The sequence below is a fragment of the Calidris pugnax genome, unplaced genomic scaffold (genome assembly GCF_001431845.1).
Source record: "Calidris pugnax isolate Ruff unplaced genomic scaffold, ASM143184v1 scaffold32, whole genome shotgun sequence".
Taxonomy (NCBI): domain Eukaryota; kingdom Metazoa; phylum Chordata; class Aves; order Charadriiformes; family Scolopacidae; genus Calidris; species Calidris pugnax.
Window position 1 is genome coordinate 3231863 of NW_015090783.1, and position 25227 is coordinate 3257089.

Consider the following 25227-nt stretch of genomic DNA (forward strand, 5'->3'; position numbering starts at 1 on the left):
TATCTCAAGACTAGCCACAGACTGGCTACCACTGGCCTCCTCTGGGCATCTAGCCAGTCAGGGGATTTGCAGTGACAGCCTGCCCGGAGCTTGAAGGATTGTACCACAAACTGACGAATATAACAGGCTTCAGAGTTGACTGTAGCAATCCAGGAAAGTTTTTCTGATCTAAGTCACATGCATTGATGTCTGGTAAAAGATAATTGATTATATTAGTTTGTATTGTATTTAATAAACTTCTTCCTTAACAAGAAGTGTGTAACTCTCCAAAGTGGTGAGCAAACTTTGCCACATTGATGGAGTATTTTAAATGCTGTAAACCCCCATCCAGTGTTGACCAAGATAATGCTATGGAGCTCATTATCTAGTTTTGCAGGAAGAGGAATGGAAAGTTTTTACTTTGTTGTTGTTTAGGTGCTTCCAGAAACCATGACCTTCAGGGCTTTTATTCACTTGTAGAGGTAGAAAAATACCCCTTTATAAAAATTCTTTGTCTCCCAGGAGGCCTGAACTCTATTCAGGCTGCAAACATTTTTGCAGTACTGATTTCTGAAAGGAGCCTTTCGATAAAAGGAAACCTGTAAGTATCTTTGTCTTTGCAGGAGGAAACCTCTGACTTACTTTGATTTTTTCATTATAGTTTTCAAAGCTGTGTTTCTGCATGATTGCAAGAATTTCAAGTTCAAATACTTTGGACACCTTAAGACTTGGTAATGCATTTTCTCCTGTACTTTAAGGAAGAGTTTCATCTATTATAACATTGCATTGGTCTCAAGGTAAAGGACATAGTCTGAGTGTTTTAGATCTTTCAGAGAAAGGTTGAAGAGACTGAGCGGGCTTTGATTTTTCTTCTGTAGACATGTGTTACAGAAAACCACTCCAGCATTTTACCTCTTCTCTCTACAGAGAAGATACACCACAGACTGTTGTGTTGGAGAGAAGAGGGCACATACTTCAATTCGTGGAGATGTCTAAGGGCACATGACAGCAGGCGCTTTTGAGCTCTTTGAATAATGATCAACACATCATCACTCAGTTAACTGAATGGAGACAGTGGAAGAAAGGAAAATATCTCTCCTCTTTCAGGGGAGGCTGCGGTGTGAGCTGGTGGTGCATCCTAATGAGAAAGGGATGTTACAAGTTGTTTGGTAGCACAAGGATCATTTAGACTTGTAAAAAGACCTGCTGTCTCCTTTTGGTCAATAGTAATAATGGTTAGTTCATGTGTATTGGATAATTTGAAATTATAACGTGTCAAGCAAGAGTTAGGAATTGTGTATTTATTGGCAAATCATGGGCAGTGGTTCCCACCCTCCAGGCAGCCAAAGGATGGAGGACCCTGATCTGCTTGCCCACACTGGTATAGTGGGAACCGCTGGGGCCATGCTAGTGGGATGCCACAGTTAGCAACCTAAACATCAGACCTGTTCTCCTGGTATGAAGAGTTTGCTGGAATTTAAGAGCTTTCAGCACAATCTAGAGCCACATTTGCTTACTCTATGATTAAAGTAATTTTTATGTCAAAGGCACAACAATGTTTTCAGGTGAACTCAAATCTTGGCTTTTAGTTTTATTAAGAAAATGCCAATTACTACAGAGCTCTTTCATCCACAGTTTTAAGTACCTACAGGGAAATTACCAAAATATATTGAAATACAATATCTCACAATATTTAAGCATACAAATGCACAGTGTCGCCATAGAAATAGTATTTTTCTTCCCCTTGGATGAATTTCCAAGCAAAGGTAAACATCCTTATTCCCCTTCTGAAGTTTCCCAGACAGTTAAATGGTTAATAAACTACCTTGAGTCAATAGAATTGGACCCAATGTCTCCTGCCCCAGTGCATGGAAACCCTTTTTCTCCTAGAGGGACAAAATTCCATTGTTGACATATTTCAAGGAAAACAGTGTTCACTGTGGGAGATGGTGTTTTCATCTCATATTACATAAAGACTGCAGAACCTCTCAGGTTTCCATAGCAGTGTTAGAAATCCATATAAACAGGTCTGGTTTATGACAGGAATAAATAAGAATAAAAATTAATAGCTTTAATTTCAAGTCAATTACAATGTCTTTCTGCTGGTTTTTAAATCTCTATTGGCTTACCTGAGTGAGAGAGGGAGCAGATTGAAAAATAGAGTTTCTGCTGAAATATGAAGATGAAATCTTAAAATGTCTTCTTTCCTTTAAAAAAATTGGCAAAAATTTGGGAATTTTCCATTAGATATGGGAAATATAACATGATGTTAGACAGCTTTAAGACGTTCTCATATTCTTTGATGATTTTATGAGCATAGTCTTATATCTAGAAAATGTTTCTGAGACACCTTCCCATTCCAAAAAAATCATAAGCTGTGACTCCTTTTTTTCTGACCTTGCTTCACTGATGTGAAATTTAAATTTTCAATATTAAACAATTGCTATAAAATTCATAAATCTCTTGTGGTTTAGACTAGCTGAGGGTCTCTCCTAAAATGTTTAGACATTCTTAGGAAAAATGGGTGGCTCTTGAGAAAATCTGCTGCAGTCTTTTAGAGGTTATATGTACAGTTTGACGAAAAGGAAAAGGGAGGATTTTGATAAGATACTCCCTCCATCATCATCTCGTATTTTTCATCCTGCCTTATTTTCATCATGCTTCTGTAAAAGCTTCCTCAAAATCATAAGCCATCATACTCAAGGGTAGGTTGTGTTAATTTGTCTTCCCTAATAGTTAATTTATCACATGGAAAGCACTTTACTGTCAGAATCCAAATTAAAATCCTGTTTACTCTTTTCATTATTCAAAATCCAATATGCTAGTCAGCTTGATGCTTAGTATATTTTGAAACATTTGGTGGGCTGAAAAAAAATAGGTTGATAGCTTCACCTTTTGGGGTAGAAGAGTGGTAATTGTATCATTCTAAATTGTTAACATTGATCCCCTCCACGATTTCAAATGGTTTTCTGTTCTCTGAGTTGTTGAGCTTTTTTCACGTCAGCTGCCACATCCTTTGAGCAACTTTGTTCCTGCCTTGCATTGGTCACTGCATCTCTTTTGTCTGCTTTGTCCTACCCTGTGCTTTGGCATTGACTTTCTTCCTTGAGCACGTTGGATAGAGATATTCTGATAAACGACTGTAATAACTGCTTTGATAGAAACTGCATCCCCAAATGCTTGACAGGGTTAAATAAGACAGCTACAAAAGGTTATATAAAAATAACAGATGCAGAGAGAAATTGAGGTATACCAGAGGGAGGGAAAGGCAAATTTCCTGATACGGTGTAAAGGTGAGAGAGTGCTGAGGTCACAAGATGCAGAAAGGGCTTTTCCACAGGGTAAGTGGCAGCTGAGAGGCCTTTGGCCCTGCAGTGCGGAGGCATTTTCGGGGGAAAAGAGGCCAGGCAGAGCACAGCAGATCCATGTCTGGTTTTGAAAACAAATTTGGACCAATTATGCATTGGACTTGCAATGAAAGGGCGGTCACTGGAGCAGTTTTTAGCATGGATGACATGAGGAGGTCAAATCTTAAGTAAAACTCCAGTTGACTTTGGAAGTTGCTGCTTCTATCTCTAAGCATTAAGGTGTCTTTATCCCCAAGGGCAAACATGGTGCTTTTTTTTTTTTTTTGGTCCCACCGCGAGTTCCCACCTTATTTCACTGGAAACACCTAGCGCCGCTGGCACTACCAGGGCCACGTGGAGTTTGTTACCCCCTAGTACCACTTCTTAAAACCTTTTTCTGGAGGTTTCCTTTTGTTTGATGCGTTGAGTTGCTCTCTGTTCACCTTGCCATCTGACTACCATCTACCTCTCCACAGGGCCTTGCAGGCTGCTTGTTTTACTTTATCATAAAGCAGCATAATATTTGTGCCTCTACACTCGTGACCTTTTGGAGACGGCTTGGATCTTTGCAGGATCTTTGTGTATTTTGATGTGTATTTCGCATACTTAGAAAGATAGCTTTACTTACAGTGACACTAATATGGAATCACGGAAACAAACACAGCTGGCCTAGTGTTGCTATTTTAAAGACAATTTGATGGGGAAGTAGTTTGAACATAAATCCGTAACAAGTCTTTTAAAATATAAAAGAACAAAGGAGTGAAGTTCTTGGAAAAATACTTTAGAAAATAAACAGTTGCTTAGCTTATGAAGATTTAGAACCTGATCCCCTGAGTTGCTGTAAATCTGACTTCTATACAAGGTGAGGACGTGCAGGATGATTTTCTGCTGAGTGGGGCACTCTCATTTCACACATACTTCAAGCCCACAGCTGCAGAAAGCGTATTTGCCCACAGGCTGATCTCACATGGGTGTTGCAGGACATACTGTCTGTTATTAGTGAGTGTTCAGTGGGAGCAGGAGAGCTGGGTGGGTTTATGGTGAAGATATCAAAATATTCCTTGGCAGCTCTAGGTGTAATTTCTGGTTCTGCCATGTGCTTTCTGGATGACCTTTGCATCACCTCATTTTCCCCATATTTCTGGATTACCCGTAGAGAATTTTGGTCAGGAAGCTCAGGAAGACAAAAAAGAGAGGGATGGTGCCTCTCTTGAGGGGAGCTCTGGTCCCACCTCAGCCCTCCATCTGCTATACCAGTGCTTCCCAAATGATTTTTGTTTTATAAGCTCACACCAACAAACTCCTGACTGTAGCTCCTGACAAATGCCATGGAATGCACTTAGATGTGGCAACTAAGCATCACATACCCTCTTCTCCTTATCTCTCTCAGCAAACACCACTTGCTTCCTCCTACACAGGGATGCTTCTATTCCTTCCTATATTGAAACATTGCCCATCTAGCCCACATCCTAAAAGTCCCCAGATGTTTGTCTGAATTCAGCGATTATTTTAATTTATAGTGCTTGGCGTAATGTATCTTAAAACACATGTATTTTAACTAGAAACTCCCCAGGGACTTTGTTCAGAACTAATTGCCTGCTGTTTGTGCAATTCTTCAAATATGTAAAATGCTCTGTGAGGGCTCAGAATTACTCAGCTCTGCTCTGGTTAGGTCTTAAAGATGGGTAGGGGTGTCTAGCCAAAGTGTAAGCCTGGGAATCAGGATGTATCTACCCTCATTCTGGCCCTGCAGAGACAGTATAATTTTAGGCAAGTTAAATAAACTGGCCTACAGCTTGGATTTCCTGTAGGGGAAGGATAATGATTTTATTTTTAATTGGGCTAAACATGCATGTTGAAGGGCTGAATATAGAAATGGTTGCAAATTACAAATGAAATTTGTTATCATAACCGTTATTATTAGTACGTCATTGAGAGTGAATTTAGCTCAGATCATGTTTTCCCCCATAATGGGGGGGGAGAGGAGGGAGAAGAGAGATAAGAGGATTTCTAAAATAGCTCTGAAAAAGCCTTTTTTCTCATCATTTTGAGCATTTTCCATCTGCTGTGAGCACATTCCTGTTTTATTTCCTAAATATCTTTTCCTTCTGTTTCTATTTTAAAATTCCTTTTGCCAAGATTTTACTTCCCAATTACTGCTGCCGGGAGTGTTGCTGGGGGTGTATTGCAAGCGAGCATTTACCTTTCAGATTTTGCAGTTAATTGACTGGGAGGCAGTGGAAGTCCCTGCCCCACTTCCACTAAGTGCTCGGCTGTTTAAATCCCTCTTGCAGCCCTTAAGTTACTTTCCAGCCCTGGTGATTACTTGTACCTTCTCCTTTCCTTCTGTTGTAATAACTGAAAGAAGAGGTTTAGAGCAGCCAAATTCACGGGGTCGCATACATTTAAGGCTGGGATTGCATTTTAAAATAGTTTCTGGTTGTTCCAAGTTGGCAGGCTGGGGGTGCTTCTGTTTGCCCGCTCCATTCAGTCTATCATGTTTCCATCTTTATATTCCGCAGTAAATGGAGGACACTCTGTTCAGGGAAAAAACACCGCCAGGGATACCAAATGTATTCTGTAGCCTAAATTGAAAACAGTTTCCTCTATTCTGCATTTATAGCTGGAGAAGAGGGCTAAATTCACTCATGAAACAGTTGTTTCATTGATTCCCTGTTCTGAATAGCTTTGGTACTTCTCCCCCCCATACCTCTTCTTAAGATCTTATGGGCACAAGTGTCATGAAAGGCAGTGCTTGAGGGCGTCACATTTCTGTTTAATCTCCTCCACCCCTAAATAAGAGAGTATCATGAATAAATAGTGATCACCTCATTTATGATACAGGCTGTGGATACAGGCTGTAATGTGGGGGCCCTGTTGCAGGTTAACTTCTGGTGAGCTCCTTCAGTATTCCTGTCTTGTATTCTCACAGTATTCTTTGCTAATTGTTATCAAAATGCCACGTAAGTTGTAATGTTTTAAAGCTGGTCACGTGCTTTTTAACAGGACAGTTTTCTGTCTGAAAATTCTGCTTTTCAGAAAGCAAGTATTTAATGGAAATGCAATGTCAGTTTCGCCAAATTTCCAATGGCTGTCATGTTTTGTTCCTTTTTTCCATTTTTTCCCTTTTCATTTCACAATTACTTTTATAAAAAAGGAATTAAGCCATTTTAATGGTAACAGTTACTTCTTGGGTGATGCTTCTGTGAAATACTTCAGTAGATAATTTCCACATTTTTAAGCCCAGAGATGGCAGAATTGTTGTCAAGTGATAAATTTAAAGGACATCAGATGTTTCTCGAGCAATTCTATTTATCCTTACAGCTCCCTTGGAGTTGGAAGAGCAGCCCTTCCCAGTATTTTATGTGTGGGGGAGTGATAACAAAATTAAATGATCCACCCAAGCTTATAATTGAAGCCTGGCACAGAGCAGGGTAAGAAACCCAGCTCCTGGGCTCACACACTGGCCATTCACCATCCTTTCTCAAGTTAATGTCAACTCTGATAAGAATTTCTTACTCTTTTTCAAAGCCTCAGTCCCCAACACTTACAACAATTTTTGTGCCTGTGGAGTTTGGGGGCAGACTTAAAGATATGAATCACTTATCTGAAGAATAGTAGGCTCAAACCTCCCATATGTAGGCTGGTTTAATTTGAATTTCTTGACTTTTCCTAAGTGAGAAGCTGAATTCAGTTTCTTCCTTTTTTCAACCTTTCTGGCTCTACTGATATCCAAAAATGCAAAATGACATCTTGCCTCAGCCCACCGGAGCAGATGCATTGCAGGGGATTAGACTGGAAATTTTCCTAAAATGCAGCGTTCTGAGACGTTTTTGGAAAATGTAGCTGGGGAGCAGGGTATGTGATGTTCACTTGATGCTCACCCAGCAAGACAGTGGATATGCAGCAAGCAAAAGCTGTAGGCACCCTCAACAAGACAGCATTGCCAAAAACCAGACCACCTCCTGTTAAGGGACAGTGCCCTGAAGGGGAAGCCAAGTGGTGAGCCAACAGGACAGGCATTGGGAGAGTCTCATCTGCTGTCCAGACAGGCAAAGAGCATCCCATAGCTGTGTTCAGGCACAAGAGAAGAAACAGCAAAGCTCCCTGACTGAGGAAGGTAGACCCGGCTGAGGGGTTGCCCCGAGAGGCGTGCCAGTGTTTTGGGGTACAGCATGTCTGGAGAGGTTGGAACAGCCAGACGTTTAGATAGATGTGGATATTTGAGGTTCTTGCATCCTTACCCCTGTGCTGTGTGGGGACCAGTGATGGGGGTAAAGAGGAGCAGCAGCTTCAGCTTCCATGAAGAAGGAGCTGCACAGGGTTCCTGCATGGTTGAAGCCTGCTCAGGTGTGGCAGGGAATTATGCTGTGTTCCTTTTCATCCTTGATGGGGTAAATCAACATGCTTGATTTGGATCAGAGTAGAAAAAAGTAAATGCTGCAGAGTGAAGATATCCATAGTGCAAAAGCTGTGTAGGAGGACATAACAAGCTTCTGACAGATGGAAAAAGGCTGATGAATCCTGAAATCATGGGTGAAATCCAGCTGTCCTGCCCTCCTTCCCCCCTCTCCCTGCCCAGCATTTCCTGCCATTCAATTAGTCTTTAATTAAGCAGGGCTTTGACTCGTGTGGAAAATCAGGTTAGAGGTTTCCAGAGACGTTGTCAAGAAAAAACATGGGAAGTTGAGGGGGTGGTGGGTAGGTGAATTTGTTAAAAAAATATAATTTTGGCTGGGAAAGAGAAAATTTAAGAAGTGGTGATTGGGTTTTTGTTTATTTGTTTGTTGGTTTTTTTTTTTGGTTTTTTTTTTTGTCAGGCCCTAATGATTTTTTTCCAAGAGTGGTGACTAAGTCTAAAGAAAAAAATTATTGAATCCGTTGCTGAAGGCCTAATTCTCTATCTCATGTAAATTACAAGTCAGTCTGAAATGAAGCCATGTAGGTGTCTTGCAGGAATGATTCGGGCCCGTGTAATTACTACAGAATAAATGAATGTTCTTCTGAAAAAAGAAGAGGAGATGATAGGAAGGGGGCACATAAGCTTTGAGGCATGTTGTTTGGAGATATGAATGTCTGTGGAGAAACATGAAGGAGACAATTAGAAAAATAGCAAGTGAACTCCTCTCCTTACAGGAAACATTTTTGAAGTTGGTTATGCCAGGCATGAATTTGGTCCATCAAGTCAGGAAAGCCTTAAAGGCAAAAATAAGGACATCATAAAAGCAGAATTAATTAATTCATTCTCAGAGGAAAAGACCACCCATTGAGTCTTGAAGTAACTTTGATCCAAACCCATGAACTCAGGTAGAACTTAAAGGAAATTCTTAATAGTGTAACATAAGCACCACGAGGCCACGAGGCATCAGAGCGAATCCATCACCATTCACTGTTAAGTAACGCTTCAAGTCTCAGCAGTGCTGTTGCATTCCACCATACAACTAAGGGGTCCCTCTTGGCTTTGCTTTTAATTAATTAAGTCACAGTAGTGGTGAACGTGGCGCTACAGCAGTTGCTTTCTGCCTAATTGTTCTCCAGGCATATTTGCAGCACTCCTGTCGAAATCCCAGGCTTGTTTTAGGAGTCAAGCTGCACAAATGAAGTCCCTGCTATTAAAAGCAGTTTGATTCCTATGCCTTGGCAATCTGTTCCTAACACTGAGCCCCACTGGAGCGTGGACTTATTTTTTAGCAATTTTTTTAAGCCAGAGAATAGTGACATTTACCAACTTTTGAACTGCTTTCAGACTCTAGCCATGCTTAGGAAATCAAGGTTTTCCATGTCAGCATCATATTATTCTCAGTAGGAAGAGTTTGACCTGCCCAGTTTGATAGATCCCAGTACAGTGCCATAATTATTTTCATCCCTCAGTCCTGAATCTAGGATAACTTATTCCTTTTCTTTCCTTTTTACATTGTGGTATTTGAGCAGTGAAACACAGTTTTTCCATGCAGATCATCCTAATATTAGAAGGCACCTTGGTCCCAAAGGTTTGCAAGCAGGCGGATGTATTTTATATCACAGTGCTCTGATTCTCCATCTTAAACTGCAGGACAGACACAACAAATTAAATCAACTTAGGTTTAGTCACATCTGTTTCATTTGTATCAAACTGGTGCCACTGAAGCAGAAAGCATTCTTATTCTCTCCACATTGTTCAAGCTGAAAATTAACTGGCTTTGCACATAATGAAACTCATACTTCATCTCTTTAAAATGATTGGACCTGTTTTATATTTTTAAAGCACAGTGACTTACAGTTGCAATCTATCAGTCTGTTACTAATGGAAGAGGGAATATTTCCTCTTTCATCTTCCTTGTTTACCTCTCTGGATTTATTTGCAGGAGATCTGTAACTAAAGTAATCCCTGTTGTTCCCCAACAGAATTAGGACAGCCCCAGGTGTGAAGATCATGGACATCAGAGTCAGTGATGCAGACCAGTGGGGGGTCCAAGAAGAGACAGACAGCGCGAAGTCCACGGCCACCATCACTTGTATGCACAACGACCCCAGCGCAGAGAACAGGTAAGCCCCCAAGCGCTTTTGTGCGTTAACCCTTGCGAAATTGCTAAGACACACAATAGCTTCTTTAATGGGTCATATTGCTCTTTTAATAGCAGCATTTTTTCTTCTCAGCCTCCTTGGAAAAGCTGTAGGTGATCCGTTGAGACCTTTTTTTCCTTTTGTTTCACTTCTGAGTTTTGGAAGTGGATGTTCTAATTAAACTGGAGGCAGCTAGCTAGTGCAGGCTCATGTTTGTTTTTCACACACCTTGAAGGCAGCAGAATTCCTGTGGCCAAAGACCCAATGGAAAGAAATGGATTAAAATAGAGAAATATGAAGAATAATTGAGAGTAATATAGGACAATGCTGTCTTCTTTATTTGAAAAGCTATGAAAGTAATAGCTATTAAGTGTTATTCTTTATTGCTGCAAAACACTTATGAGTGTCTATGAACTGTCTCATCAATGCTGTGTGTGTTTGTTATGGTAATGCTCCCATAAGCTATATCAAAGGTAATGAGAAATTTACATTGTTAGCCAGAATTCTGTATTTTTACAATACAAGCAATTTCTCTCCATTATCATGCAGTTCCTCTACATTTAAAGTACACTGTGCATAAATTTAGCTTGAAATTGTATCAGAATTAGGAAATCACAAAATTTCCTGACAAAATTTTTATGTGAGGAGTTTTTCTGGAAGCTTCTGCAAAGGAAAAAAAAGGGTTGTTTATAATTATTTAGACCTAGAAATATTGGTGCTAGAGGTTTGGAGTACAAAGAGAGTTTCTGCTCTGCTTAGTTTCTGAAATTGTATCTGAGGAACAAATGAATCCCATCCAGTTCTGGGTACCTGCCATACAAGTGTTGAGGTGAAAGCTATTTATCCATGGGTTTGCTTTTTAGCAACAGGGATAAATAGGCACTGTTAGGATGAGAGTCCTCTTGGATGTGTAAAACAGACCTGATCAATAGCAGGCAAAAAGTGCCTGTTTCTCTCCAGTAAAGCTGCAGAGTGGAGGTGACTGAGTGGGACGCAGAGATTTGCATTGTAAACGTGTGAAGTGAGGGGAGGTGATTCCCTGCTCAGTGTCTCTGGTTAAGTCAAGTGCTACAGAGTTTTCTGGCATGAAACGCCAGGCAAACCTTTCAGTTCATTAGCTGCTTCATGCAATTGCTCCCCATCTAAAAAAAAAAACCAAATAAAAGGAGGTGTGGGGGAGTCCCCTCTTGTTTCCTAAGCACATTTGTCAAAATCACAGTTCTGAGGTTGTGATGTAGGAATTTCCAGCCACCTTCCATCGTTATTTTTCTGGGGTTTCATGGGCTCTTGTACTAATAAAGCAGAGCTCTGGCAGCTGGATTTGATGCTGTATGCTTTGTCTCCAAATCCTTTGTCTTTGGGCAAGATTTCCTAGTCCCTCCAAAAGCCGTTAAAGAACCAGCAAGCCCCTTTGGTTTGGGAACAGCTTGGCCAGCAGAAACGCTGGCTCAGAGGGGAACCTTTGTGCTTGTTCTGGAGCTGCTTGATGACACACGATGGCTCCAGCAGGGAAATCTCAGCCTGAATTAGCTCCGGCGGCTGATCCTGGGGGGTTGTGCAGTGCCTGCTCTCTCCTGAACCTTGCAGTCAGGGCTTTTGCTGAAACAACGGTGACCTCTGTTCTGTTCAGAGCAAGGTGGAAAGCCATCCATTTGAAAATGAAATGCTGAGGTTAAAGAAAAACTTAACTTCATTTGGTGTTATAGAGGAATCTCTCTATTGAAATGAAACAACCATTTTTAAAGTTAGACAAAAATAGGATGAACACTGGAACTTATTGCCTTGTACGTGGTTTCACTAATCCATGAAATTATACCTGTCACAGTAACTTAGTTTTTATTAAAAGTGAATTTTGCTTTGTGTTGAACTGTTAAATTGCACAAAAGCAACGAATCTCAAGTTAATTAATACTTTGACCCTTTCCTTTGTGAGATTAGTTTAATATTTTTGGATTAATTAAAGTATGCAAATAGAAACTGCTTGAAAGATCATTTCCCGATTTGTAAATATTGTAGTGCTTAGAGTAAATATTTAACTTTGATCTTTATTTTAATTTGTGGTTTTGGTCATAATGGTGGCCCTCTTGTTTCTTTTGAAGAATGTGAAGTCTTTATGTGGGGGTTCTGCTGTTTCATTTAAATAAGCAGAGACCTGAACTTACTTCGATAAAGGTCAATGTAGCAAAACTGTCACTAGACCTGATCCATCTGTTCCTCCTTTTAGTAATTCAAGGAGCTTCATTAAAGGCAGTTTATGTATGAATGAGAGTGCAGGATCAATCTCTTTCATTGCAGAGCAGAAGCTATTAGTAAACAGAATCGTAACTACCTTGGGGGAGGTTTTTCTCCCTTGGAAATAATTTCAGTTCTGCTGACTTGCCTTGCATTCCGCTGGTAGTAGTGAAGCGGATAAGCCAGGACCAAGCCCCTGAGCCCAACTAGTTTTCTTCGAGGAAGAGATCGCTGGGTGTGCTGTGATTTTGCAATGTCCCTTGGGCTTTGCGAGGGGACAAAGTCCCGCAGCCCTGCAAGCCAACTGGGCTGGTGCAGCTCTGGGAGGTTTGGTGAAAGTGAGAAACTCCAGCAAGTCCCAGCTGCATTTGCTGAAATCTCTGACTCTCCTTGATGCCCTTAGCTCAGAGAGAGGTCTGTTCTCCACTGCTTTGCACTTCGGTTGCTCTTTCTTCCCCAGTGTGCAACTCTGATAAGAGCCACCGACAGACACTGCCTGCAAGGAGAACAGTGGCTTTGGAGTGTGACATGTTCGTAATCCAGTCTGCATTCCTTTTAGCCAGCATTATCGGCTGGAGCCTTTTCAAATTTGCTTACTTTTCTAATCTTTCTCCTTCTCCCCTCTGCAGTGTTATCGTTATCATGACTTTTTCATCTCCATTTCTCACATTTCCCTACGCAAATTGAGTGTTCATTAAAATGCTTTAAATTAAGACCTTTCCTCCTTTCATGCAGAGTGCATCATGCCTTGTCTGTGCATTACTTTAAAAATATTCCTTATCACAATGTTTCAGGCAGTTTACATTATATTCTATTAAAAATCCATTTTGTCCAAGGTTGTCACAATTCATAGATTAAAGCTTTCCAGAGTGTGTTTTGTTAGGAATACATTCATAAATTCACCTCTTTAGTAGTCCCATAAGCTTGTATTTAAAACCTCTTTTTGATAATGTAGTTGAACAAAGAGCATAAAAAGAAGAAATTTATTTTAAATACACACACACATGTATATATGCACACATCTATTCTGATATCTGTGAAGCCCTGCTTTGCCCTTATTGCTGCCATCTCAAAGGACGTTTTTGGTAGCTCATTGAGCAAGGAGATTGATTGATCGTTGTCATCTGCATTTATTCTCCCTTATATTCTCTCCTTGAGGCAGAACTCTGTGAATCTCGTTTTGGTAGGGCTAGTTGAAGCAGCAATGTGCTTTGTTTCAAAAAGGCACAGTTTCTACTTCAAGCACAAATACTCATTCATTATGTCTGCAGCTGGACCCACCACTTCCATTCCATAGGAAAGGATCTTTATGGATTTCTGCACTGAGTGCAGAGTGCATCTAGTGAGGAGTAGAGGAAGTCAGGGCTGGTGGGTTTAAATAAAAATCAAGTGCTTTCACTGTCCCATGCAGAATAGCTGTGTTTGTGAAGAACTGGGATCTTATCTGTTGTGTAGAGCTACATGTTGAATTATTGCAAAAAATGCTTTTGAAATACAAGGCCAAAATTTGGAAGTCTACCAGACATGAATCCTTCATTGTTTCTGGAAAACTGATCCTGTTTGTGTAAAGACCGTGCAGGCTCCTTCCACTGTATTTGCCAAAAGATGGATTGTGCCTTGCAATTCTTCTGTCCTTTGCACCTTAGAATTTTCTGGAAGCATCTGAGGAACATGCCACAAATTAGGCTGCAGTAGGACTAGGGCAAGAGGGCTTGAAAAGGTGCCCTGAGAGCATGGTCTGTCTTTGGCAAGCTATGGTAACTCATAACTCAGCGCTGAAATCCAGTGGAATGGGGTTTCAGGAACTTTGCCAGATGATTTAGCTTTTTATAGGATTAGGTTATTTCAGATAATTGGTGAACAGGAGCTGAGTTTCCATGGTCTCATTTGAAAGGCCCCACAATACGACATTTTTCATGGTGTTCTGTATCTCCTTGCTGGAAAGCTGAAGAACAAAATCTTAATGTGACCTGGCCTTTGATTCAGGAAAGATGAGCTGGCACGAACACAAGAACTTAGGCCAGAGAGTTGCCTCTCTGCTTTGGAAGGGAGTATATGAAGAGATCATTTTCCTTTCTCGGGAAAACTATCATTACATTGTATTGGATTATTACCCAGGTGGGGAGAGACTGATTCTCTGACAAACTAGTACTTTAATCAGAAAGGTTATATTTATGCTAACTGGCAAAGTTAATATTTATGCTAACTAGCGAAGTTAATGAGGTTGATTTTACCTGCAGTGCTGAGTATGGTGTTATTGAGACCAAACTGGTTCTTCTCATTTAGGGATTATTTTATCTCCATGTCTATAATACAGCTTCCATCTCTCAGGATATCTATCACTGCATAAATTAAACTTGCATGAGGGAGACTCAGAATGCAGAAGTAGGGAGGGTGAAATCTTCAGAAGGATTTTTTTTTTTTTTCAAGTGTCCTCAGAAGTATTTTTTCAGTTGCCTGGAAATTTATATTTTTTTAATTGATGCAGACCAGCTCACCTGCCTGGCATTTGACATCATCTATCTTTAAACTTGAATTAAAAAAAAGATTCTACCAATGATCATTCGATTTCTTTACCATTTTAAGAGGTGTTCACAGAATTAAAATAATTTAAATGACTTTTAAAATTATAATTGTGGGGTGTGTGTTTGTATACCTTTAAATCAGGAAAAGCTGTTATTTCATATATTTATAGGTATGCGATCCTATTTTAAAATAATTAACTTATTTTTCTGTGCTTGGGAATACCCTTTGAAACAGAAATATCACTCAAAAATTTGGCTGCCAGTTAAGATATGTGTATATATTTATTTAAATATGTGTTATTGGAGCTCATGATCAGCTAAGCAAACATGGTTTATTATTTGGTTTTGTTTTTAAAGCTGGGGATATGTCTTGAAAATAAGAGCTGAGGTTCTGTCCTCTCCCTCCTCACTCTGACAGACTCGAGACCCTTATCTCTTTATTGTGGGAAATACCATTTTCTCCATTACATATTCCAGTCCCCCTTTGCTGAGAGCAGTAAGCAAAGGCTCTACCTGGAAACTTCCTGGGTGCTATGAGGCTTCCTGGCTGTACCAGGCATTGGCTCTGCCAGGTTTGAGCTCTCTTTCACAGCTGTTTGGAGGTGGTTTTGTGTGGAATTCCCCACCACTCTGCTCCAGAATGCCATACTTGGGTCCTGTGTTGCCTCCAAACTCATATGCTATCAAGAAATGGCAGTGTTGGTGCAGAAATTCCCAGTGTCTCCGTTAACAGCCTGCTGCGGTCCTGACTGTTTGAGCTGATTTACTGCAGTGACTTGGCCTTCCCAAGGACGCAGCTTGGTTGTGTCTGGAGTGTCTGTGCTCCTGGTGAGTCCAGCACAGGGCATGCCAAAACTACAAGGAGTTTGGTTGCTTCTGTAAGATAAATAAGCCTATAAAGATGGGCCTATAAAGATGGGTGGGTGCAGTCTGCCATAGCAGACAGCAGTGTGCTGTTAACCATGCTGGGGAAGGCATTGGGACTTGCAGTGAAACACTTACTGATGTGTTTATTGCCAAAGGAACTTGCTTGGCCCCAGGACATTGAGCATGTAAAAAGCCATCAGCAACAACAGTTGGCTGACAGAAGATCAATTGCATGTGGTGCTTTACACAAAAGAGCAGTAACTGGTACAGAGAGAGAGTCTGTAAGCCTCTGTCTTATTTTAGGCCCATGCAAAGGCAGTGGGCTGGATGCCATTAAGTTCACATAGTACTGAAGTGAATGAGTAAGAGGAGCAGAGGGAGGAAAGAAACACAAGGAGATGTGTAAAGCTGACAGGAAAGGATAGGGAAGAGCTGAGGAAAAAAAATCCCTGTTGATGGGGAAGGGAAAGCTTATGGCTCTCATCCCCCGCAAGGCTGATCTGATGTAGGTGAAGTAGTCAGACTACCTTAGGGCTTCTCTCCACCATGAAAGCCATGCTTCGTGAAGCCATACTTCAGCTACTTTGAAAAGGAAGGTTTTGAATTAGAAAATAGAGGAACTTAAGGTGTGGTGTTATAGACTATGTGGTGCGGTGTACTGGCTTGAGTGTTTCCCTCCTATTCTTATGCACTTGCTGCTTTCCTTGGGTCAGAGGTGTCATGGGCAAAGAAATGTGCTTTGACTGTAGAGTGTGCGTGGCCTACAGATCCTGCAGGAGTTTGTTCTCTGGCCTTTAGACAGACCCCAAGACAGCACTGTCTCTTGAGCCATTGATGAAGAGGATTTTATCTTTAATGCACCAGTTCTGAGGTTGTGACCTCTATTATGGGTGATGGAGTCTGTTCTGCTTTGTGTAAAGACTGTTCCAGTGAGAAGCATCCACACACATTTTCAAACATAAATGACTCAATAGAGTCACAAAGAAAACCTGAGTTATAAGAATTTTAACTAACCTTTATTCTTTACATTTGTGCTTTTTTGTATAAAAGAACCCAAGCCTGCTTGGAAATGTTTCTGTAAGATAAAAGTACTGATACCTGACAGTAGCTTAGAGAGGACTTAAGAGGACTAAAAATTAATAGACAAATTAGCAGTGGTAGGAGGGACAACTTATTGTAGAAAGCTGTTGTTCTAGGATCAAATAGAAAAGTATAATTTCTAGAGGGATCTTTTTTGTTCTCTCTCCTTTTTTTTAAATTTTTTTTTTACAAATTTATTTATTAATTTCATTCAAGGCCAAGAACAATGAGATTGCCTGTCCATCTCCTGCTGGGAGTCTAATAACCTGGTAACCACATGAATTCTCTCCTGGCCAGCCAGCTTTACCGGATGACTGTTTCTTCCTCTTTCTTAGTTAGGCTCACTGCTGCTCTGGTAAAGACACCAGTAGAGATGGGTCAGAGGGATTACTGACTGGTAGTCAGATAATTGCTTCATGGCCCCAGTTCACTAGTCCAAGAAGGTAATGACTTAGTGACTCTTCTTATTCCACCCTTGCTGTGCTGGTATTCTACCTTTATTATGACCCAAGGATATATTTTTTGAACAAATATACCTTTAGTAGTTGGAAAAACCTGTTGTGCAGTGCAGCAGGGAACCCCAATGAAGTAAATATACAGTTCTCTTGGAAATTTGGAAAATGAGGAATGTCTTGTTAGAAGAACACAAGAGTATTCACCTGTCTTCAGTGGAGCAAGTTGATACATTACAGAAGCATGAAAATTACTTAGAAAATGAATGTTTGTTAAAGACCTTTTAATTTGCCAAGCTAGTAGAAGGCTTTGTGTAAATCCAGAGATAGATGCAGAAGATTCCTTCCAACAGTGCTTGTTTAATTGGCAGACAGTGAATGGGAATTTTTTTTTTTTTTTTATCTTCTAAAACTTGCATCTTGCTTAGAAGGTATGCTTATGCCTCAAAAAATATTTCTACCTACCCTGCTAGGTAGAATAGCCTCTGATTACAAACTGCTTGTGTACAGGGTGGGTATCATGTTCCACGAGAAGCTTCAAATTTGGGCTATGTGTATCCTGGTGAGCAAGGGCCTGAGGAATTAGAAGATTCAGACCGAGGAAAAGAGAAAATTCCTTGGGTGTAGGAAGATCTGTGCTGAGAAGGAGCATGTCCCTTCTTCCATCCCATCCTCTATTTTTTTGGTAGCAATGGGAAGAAAATGATTTCAAATAGCAGCTTTGTCATGAGAGGAACATACAGGTTTGACCAACTGGTCACGTTCATGCCCAGTTTCGATATTTGGCTCAAAAAAACCCAATTCTGATTCTTTGGTCTGGCCAACTTGCTTGATAGATCAGGCAGTTGTTTGCCAGTTGTGTTTGTGGCTGAAGACTTTCTTCCAGAAGGGATTCCCACTTCTAGAAGTGCTTTGAAAAGCAAATTTTTCTTATCTTTTAAGCCCGTGCAGTTTTGATTTCCTTTTTCTGTATCAGCAGTTTAGATGGTATAAAGAAAATGGAAGCCATTTTTTGATACCTGACTTTGCTTTTGAATATAATGTGGAGATAAAGAGCAAAAATAAAAAAAAAAAAGAAAAATTCAGTGAAACTGCCTGATCCTTTAGCCTCTTCCTTGATACAACAATGAACATGCAAAGAAGTGGCTTCAGTAAATTCTTCACAAGTGTGGTCCACAGAACGTGATCCAAAGCCCATTCTGAGTGACGTTTCTTTTGAAAGATGAGCCAAATCATTCCGAAATGAGTCTTGTTTTTTAATTTGACCTAATTAGCTTCATTTTGGGTATATCATTCCTAGATGTGAATCTTAATATTGATGTAACAGTTGGGAAAGTTTAATTTCAGGGTAGGGTAGTCTGCATAATTAGACTGCAAGAATATAGCAGGGAGGCTGGGAGCAAATTTCCAATGCATGCTGATGAGTGAATGACTGTTCAAATAGTTATTCATCCATTGGTGCTTGCATGCTTTTTCCATATTGGATGCCAAAGGGAGTGATGACATATTCAAGAGTCAATGGGCTTCTCTGAGTCTCTACTGGTTTCCTGTCTGTTATTTTCTAGGCAGTATGTTTTAATGGTCATGTGGGTGACTGCACATGAGTTACCACAGGAGGTCCCTGACAAAAATCTGTATAATTCCGGAAAATTTCTAAAGCTTTTCAGAGATATGTATGCACATTCCAGCCGTGCTTAATTGATAACTTAAGACTGAGTGATAAAGCCCAAGTAAGCATAGCTGCTGAACTCATCACTCTCATAACAGATGTTCTGACTCAAGGAACAAAAGCAAATGTGTGTCGGATTTTTAGGGTTTGTTTTATAATTTAGTCACCTTTTTTTTTTCTCCCTTGATAACTTAAATTTGAAGAAGCCTTTTCTTAGGTGTATGATGATCTGAATATCCAGGAAATGCAATTCTTAGTCACAATTCATCATATAAATGCGGGGTCTAAACATGTTCAGGTATCTGCAGCACCTTTAGATATCTAACATCACCTTACTGATGGGAGAGCTTCAATGAGACTTATGGAGATTACAGAGGGAGGGAGAAGACCTGATCAAAACCATTATGCCACAGAAGCATTACATGATTCTTCTGTAAATACTGTAGTTGCTCATATAGTCCCAGTTTAAAAACCTTTTCTTTTGGCAAATGTAAGTCTAGATTTAGAAGAGCACCTTTATGTAGGGTTCCACTTAAGTATGTACTTGGTTTTAAGTACCTACCTTGGTTCTGTTGATGGCAGGTATAATGATAAAGGAGATACTCAGAGTCAGCAATTAGAGGCAGCAATATGCGGAAAATTTAAGTCTTGATGGTAAGCTGTGTTATATATAATGAGAGGCATTAGTGTGTCACATCTGAAAATGTTGTGGAAATCAGAAACTGAAATATTCTGTAGCACAGAAACCTTTCTGAGTATATTGGAGGTGTTGCTAAGGAATATATTTTTGGCAACTGTACACAGAGATTTAAGCACCATAATTGGATTGTTCTTTGATATAATAGGTCTGAAAAAGATTACTGAATGAATGTGAAATTGGGGAGCTGGTATTTGAGGTATGTTTAATTCCTACCTTTACCAATTTATGAGTTTGACTTGTAGCAGAACGTACTGCAGACATTTGAATTCCATTCAAGGTGTGTTCACTTGCTTACTTAACAACCAGTGCATTAAAGTACAAAAGCTAACAACTCATTTATTAGGCATTTAGCCAAATTTTAAACTCATTTTATTGTTGGGAGGTGCTGTTGCTAGACAGGCAAATATTAAGTTTGTTACTTTGATTTATTTCAATCCTCTGTGCCAAATACATTATAAAACATTCCAGCATTAACTTTGCATAAATTAGTTTTTGCTTTAGTTAGAATTTTCTCACTCATTTTGCCATTGATTTTCCTCACCTGTGTTTATAAGTTAAAAAGTTATAAACTCTTTTAAAATGAAAAAGTAAAAATTGGCTGATGCTTCTGTCAGTGTCAGCGTATGATTTTTGTTTGTTTCTTTTAAACCTCACTGTTTCCTTGAGAAGAATGTTAAGTTGGAGTTAAGCCAAGAGCCTTTGCACATTCATTTGTGTCATGAATCTGTAAACTGAGACTTGGGCACTTCTGCAAGATCCCTGGTCTTTCGGGGTGTCCAAAGGATAACTGTGTAGAGGTTAATCCACTGCAGAAGGCAGCTGTTGCCACTATAGAAAGGCCAGAGATAAAACGGACCTTCCCAGGAGCACTGGTAATTAAGAAAGCTCAGTGGCAAGAGGCAAATTACTGGAGAGCACATTTGACCACGGTAGCTTCCCTGTCGGATGGAACTGCTTGCCTCAGGACAGTTTAGCAGCGCATCTCACTTAGACTGTAATAGAAGAAGAGTTATGTCCCCCTTGTCATCAGGCTGAAAATATAGGACACCATTTCATTATAAACTTGGACATATTGCCTTTGGGAACTTGCACACAGGTACTTGAAAGCTAACTGTGTTTGTTCTTTCTATACGTTTCGGCCTATGTCGACTTTCCCAGGATACTTGTTAAGGGGCTTGCTGTGAAATATTGCAGTCATTAAGGCAAATTGCTAAACCTTTAGCAAAAAAGCTTTCCTTAAAACCAACTGCCAATAGCTTGATCTCGCAAAAATTCCTTTTTTATATTGGTATAATTAATGAACAGGTTTGATTTTTCAGAAATTCTTGGACTCACCGGGCTCAAAAGCTTGGAAAGACAAGGCACTTACATGAAGAGCTTTGCTGTTGGGGAGTGCTCTTCTGCAGGTGTCATCTGGGTGCTGCAGTTTTTGGTTCTTAGCCTGTGTTGGGACTGTGAGCAGCCCTGAACCAGAGACAGGCAAACACAGGTCCTCCCTGATGTTTGCCGAGGTTGCATTAGGCTGGTGTGCAATACCAGGGCTGACAGCATTGCACTCTCTCTGATACCCTAATTCACGGCGCTCCTGCAACTGCCAGGGTGAGACTGAGACAGCCAGGCTCCCCTAGGGAAATGTCCCTGTTACTGGCAGCCGGGGAGGTGGCTGCCTTGCATCACCCACACGCTTAACACATTTTAGCTCTTCAGCCAAGGCAGTGCTCAGCATTGCACAATCAAAAAGAATTATTTGGCCTTTTCTCTTGGGAGCTTTCAGTGCAGAGATTTAACTCCAGAAGTTATTGACCTCAGCAGTGAGTGGATAGTGAAGGTATTTGGAGATAGGGGTTACAGTTTTCACTCTCCCTTTTAGGCAATTTTAGTCCATTCTGGTTTTCTGTATCTGTGACTGGTATATCTTTTTGTCAGACAAGCACTCTTCTTAATGGTGTACCATTTAATTTCTCTAGTGACAAGAGGAAGAAATAAGTTATTCCTCTTTTAAAAAGAGTGATTTAAGTAGGGAATAATGAATGCAAAATGCTGTCATTAAAAATCAGCAGATAAGCTGATGGATCATCTGTCACTTCCAAGCTTTGCCATAAAAGAAGAGTAGATAATAATTTAAAAAAAAAAAATGCTAACGATGAGTAAGGAACATGGTGACTGTGAATGCCTTAATAATGAAAACTGTTATTTATTCAGTGAGCAACACCTTGGGACTCCCTTCTGACCAACACATTTCAGCAGAAAATAACTTCTTTCAAGAGCCTTCCAAAAAGGGTGCAGCGTGAGAGATGGGACATTTTTGTTTTCTTTGTATTTCACCACTTTTCTTGTGGCAGATAGTAATTCTATATCATAGCAGCATACTGGCATGAAATTGGATTTGCCACAGTATATACTTAGCTGTTTTGAGTGGGAATCACGTGTCTACACTGGAAGAGGCATTTGGGTGCCGGCAGTAGGAGGTGCCTGGGTCTGACCTGCCTGCGTTCACGTTCAGTGCTTCCAGGTATGACTTATTTCAAGAGAGGGACCTAAACTAGCCCCCCAATAATTGTGCAATAAGATTGCTTTTTCTCTGCACAGAACATACAGGGAGGCTACCGGGCTAGCTAGATGGATATATCCAAGTTAGAGAAATATTAAATGGAGTGAGGTTAATCCAAGCCTTTGTTTCTTGGAAATTTTTGCTTCCCTCTTGATACCATTAAGGAGTTAATAATTTGTGGCATTCCTCAGCTGGGACAGTTATCTGGGATAGAACAGCTTTTTCCTTGGTTCAAGACATGGCTTAGCCTAGTGATAGCCCCTGGCAAATATTGACTCTGTTTTGATGAGTTTTGTCCTTATTAACCTACCCCGAGCTGCTGAAAATGCGTTAATTGGGTTTTTCTGTTGCCTCTATATAGACTTAGTGCTGGTGTAACAATGGAAAAATAGTGACTCGGGTAGTTCATAGGTATGAGGCTGATTTTCCCACATTATGGGTGAGTGCCTCCATGCTGGGGCTGTTGGAAAGATGGATCTTGTAAAAGACAAGATTTTTACCTGAAGTGAAAAGAATGCCTCTCTTAAAAAAAGTTTTGTAAGGAAAATTGTTTCCATCCTTATTGTCCTTTTCACTTCTGATATATACTGAACATTTTCATTTGCTTACTGATTGTCATCTTATTACTGTTGTTTATGAGTGGTTTATTAATCAATACTACAGTATTCCAAAAAGTCTTTTCTGTCTCTGACATTTCTGTTAGGCACTGAGTGCACGTGTAGGACGTTGTCTTCAGAAGGTCTCAGTAGACTTGTACTTGGTTCAGGGCCAGGCTTTCAGAGAGCTCATTACAGAGCCTCAGCTGAAGTTCACAAAGCCAAGGAGCAGCTGTCTGCTCTGTTTTGTATGCCTTTATTTAGTTGTTTGTTCTGTTGTATTTTTTTTAAATGGGATACTCAGCTCCTCTGCAGTGTGGCCAGTAATCTAGATATTAGGCTGAAAGTTGTTTGGAGTTGAGGAACATTGAAAACTTGCCACTTGTTTACTTGCATGAAATAGGACCTGACTGTCCCAGTCCAGCATCAGATTTAGCCACACGCAAGTGCTCTGTTCCTCACTACACAGCCTAGAACATCTATTTTTCTCATTCGTTACAAAGAGACAGGGGGGGAGAAGTTCAAGCTCTCATCACAGTATATTCTCCATCCCACAAAAGCATTTCTATCGACTGTGTCCAAAGCTTTGTGAAATGATGCTATCATCGGGGTACTATCAGTCCTTGGCCTCTGGGAAGAAGGCTGTCATAGACAAATATAAAACATACTATTACTGTTGGTGGTTGCAACCAGTGGCACTTCCCTCCTTTCACCTTCCCAAGTTTCTCAGAATATTCACTGCAGCTGGATAAAGGTGGTTCACATCACGGCACAGGAGGGAGCAGATGTGGCCAGGCTTGCATGGCTGCAGGAGCTGCCCATTGGTTTTGAAGTGCAGCAGCAGAGCAGAATGGGTCGAGTGCAGGGCTGCAGCTCCCTTCCTGTTCGCCAATCCACAGTTAGCTCAATTTTTCCAATTACTCATGTTTTACTTATATTATTGCTCCAAGCCAGGTGAACATATGCATGTTCTGAAAAGACTATGGTGGAGGGAAAAGAAAGTCAAATATGTTCTTAGAAGCTGAAAATACCAGCACATTTTTGTTGATTTGGAGATGCCCAGGCATTTATACCTTCATTCTTTGCACAAGTGTTTAAAAACACTGTAGGGCTCCATCCTTTGTGTTTTACAGAACAAATTCTCTGATCTTTTTTTTTTTTTCCCTAAAGTATATAATAACATTAAGTATCATAAAGAGCTGGAGAACTGGATGGGTGGGAGCAGGATTTCTTTCAACCAGTTGAATAGAACAAGAAGTTGATCACCTGCAGTGGGACAATTTGTGCTTTTGCCTCTTGTGATTCAGTGAATTTGTGAAGCTTTTGGGTTGACATCGGTTAGTCCTTAAGTTTAACCTTTTTGATGATGGGATGTCTGTTGGACTTCTTCCCTCTGCCTCTTCCTCCTCTTCCTTCACTCTCAAGCTCCAGCAGAGAGGAACAGAACTGATGTGGCATTGTGAGCTGTAATTCTGTTTCAATCATGATTATATGTCAGTCTGCTGCATGCCATAAGTGGTACTTTGGGATTCCTGCTGTGAGTAGTTGATTAGATTCTAATACCTTTTATTCTATACATAAGGAATTTTTTTTTAAGAAAGCACAGTAACACACAAAAGTCCCAGTTTATTCTTTATTCTCTTTTTCCACAAATATCTCATGCTTAAATACAAAACTAAAATGTTTTTTGGCATGCCTGACCTTCCTTTATTCCATCTGTCCTCCCATTCCAAATGAAATTCAATTTAAACGTTCATGTTGACCCTAAATTGTAGGATAAGTGTGTGACCTAGGTAGAAATTTCCTGCAAAATGTGAATCTCAAATTCAATTTTTAACTTGCTCTGACAAAATAAATGCTAACTGCAAGTTTATTTGTAGTCCTACTTGTTACATTTTTCTTTGTCAGCACAAGCTTTATTCTTCCAAATATATTATTGAATGAAAGAAAGAACCTATTCTTTTATCTGTTAATGCTGATGCCTGTAATCCATCCTGTTCATTTTCGGTGCTGCTATTCTCTTTGTATGGTTCTTCTCCAGCTTATATAGCACAGAAAAACTTAATTGCTTAAGTCTGATGTACTTTTCTATTCCTGGCAACAGTGTAGGTTGCTAAACCATTATGTGGGAGATGCCTTCTGGAATATGAAGTGTGTGTTGCAGTTGGGATATGGCAGGGTTAGGGTCCAGTCTAGGAGGAGCCTTTTAATTAGCTTTTTGGATATTTTCTATTAGATTGTTATTTTCTGAGCAGTTTTTGCAAGTGGAAGTGTTCCCTCCTGAGGTCTGCTGTTACAGGGCTTTCCTAATGTATGTGGTACCACTTAATTTTGGGAGATCAGGAGTGTAACCCCTGAATATATAACAGCAGTTAATTTTTGACAAAGGCCAGGAAAGAACTCTTCATCTGATGAGGACAGACCTGTTTCCCTTCATAGCCAATCACTTGATTTCTTGCTGTTCAAAGCTTTATTTTGTTGTTAATATTTGCAAATAATATGCTTGGTGCTGGACTGATTGTGTCCCAAAAGGCTAGGGCAGCTTACATTTACTCATTTGCACATACTGTACCTGAGTCTTAATTTTCTTTTAAATAGAGCTTTAATTGGGTCTCTGGATGAACACCTATGTTCACTTCTGCCCAGGTGCAAAATGGTATCTTGTATAATGAAGGCTGCTCAGAAGC

The 25227-nt window shown here is 40.2% G+C and overlaps 1 protein-coding gene across 1 annotated transcript in view; it reads left to right on the top strand.

Annotated features, from left to right (window-relative positions):
- TMEM132B (transmembrane protein 132B) overlaps positions 1-25227 on the top strand; it is a 213272-nt gene that overhangs the window by 57651 nt on the left and 130394 nt on the right. Inside the window, exon 3 of the mRNA XM_014961024.1 lies at positions 9711-9851. Within this exon, the coding sequence (XP_014816510.1) occupies positions 9711-9851 (141 nt within the window). The remainder of the gene's footprint in view (positions 1-9710; positions 9852-25227) is intronic.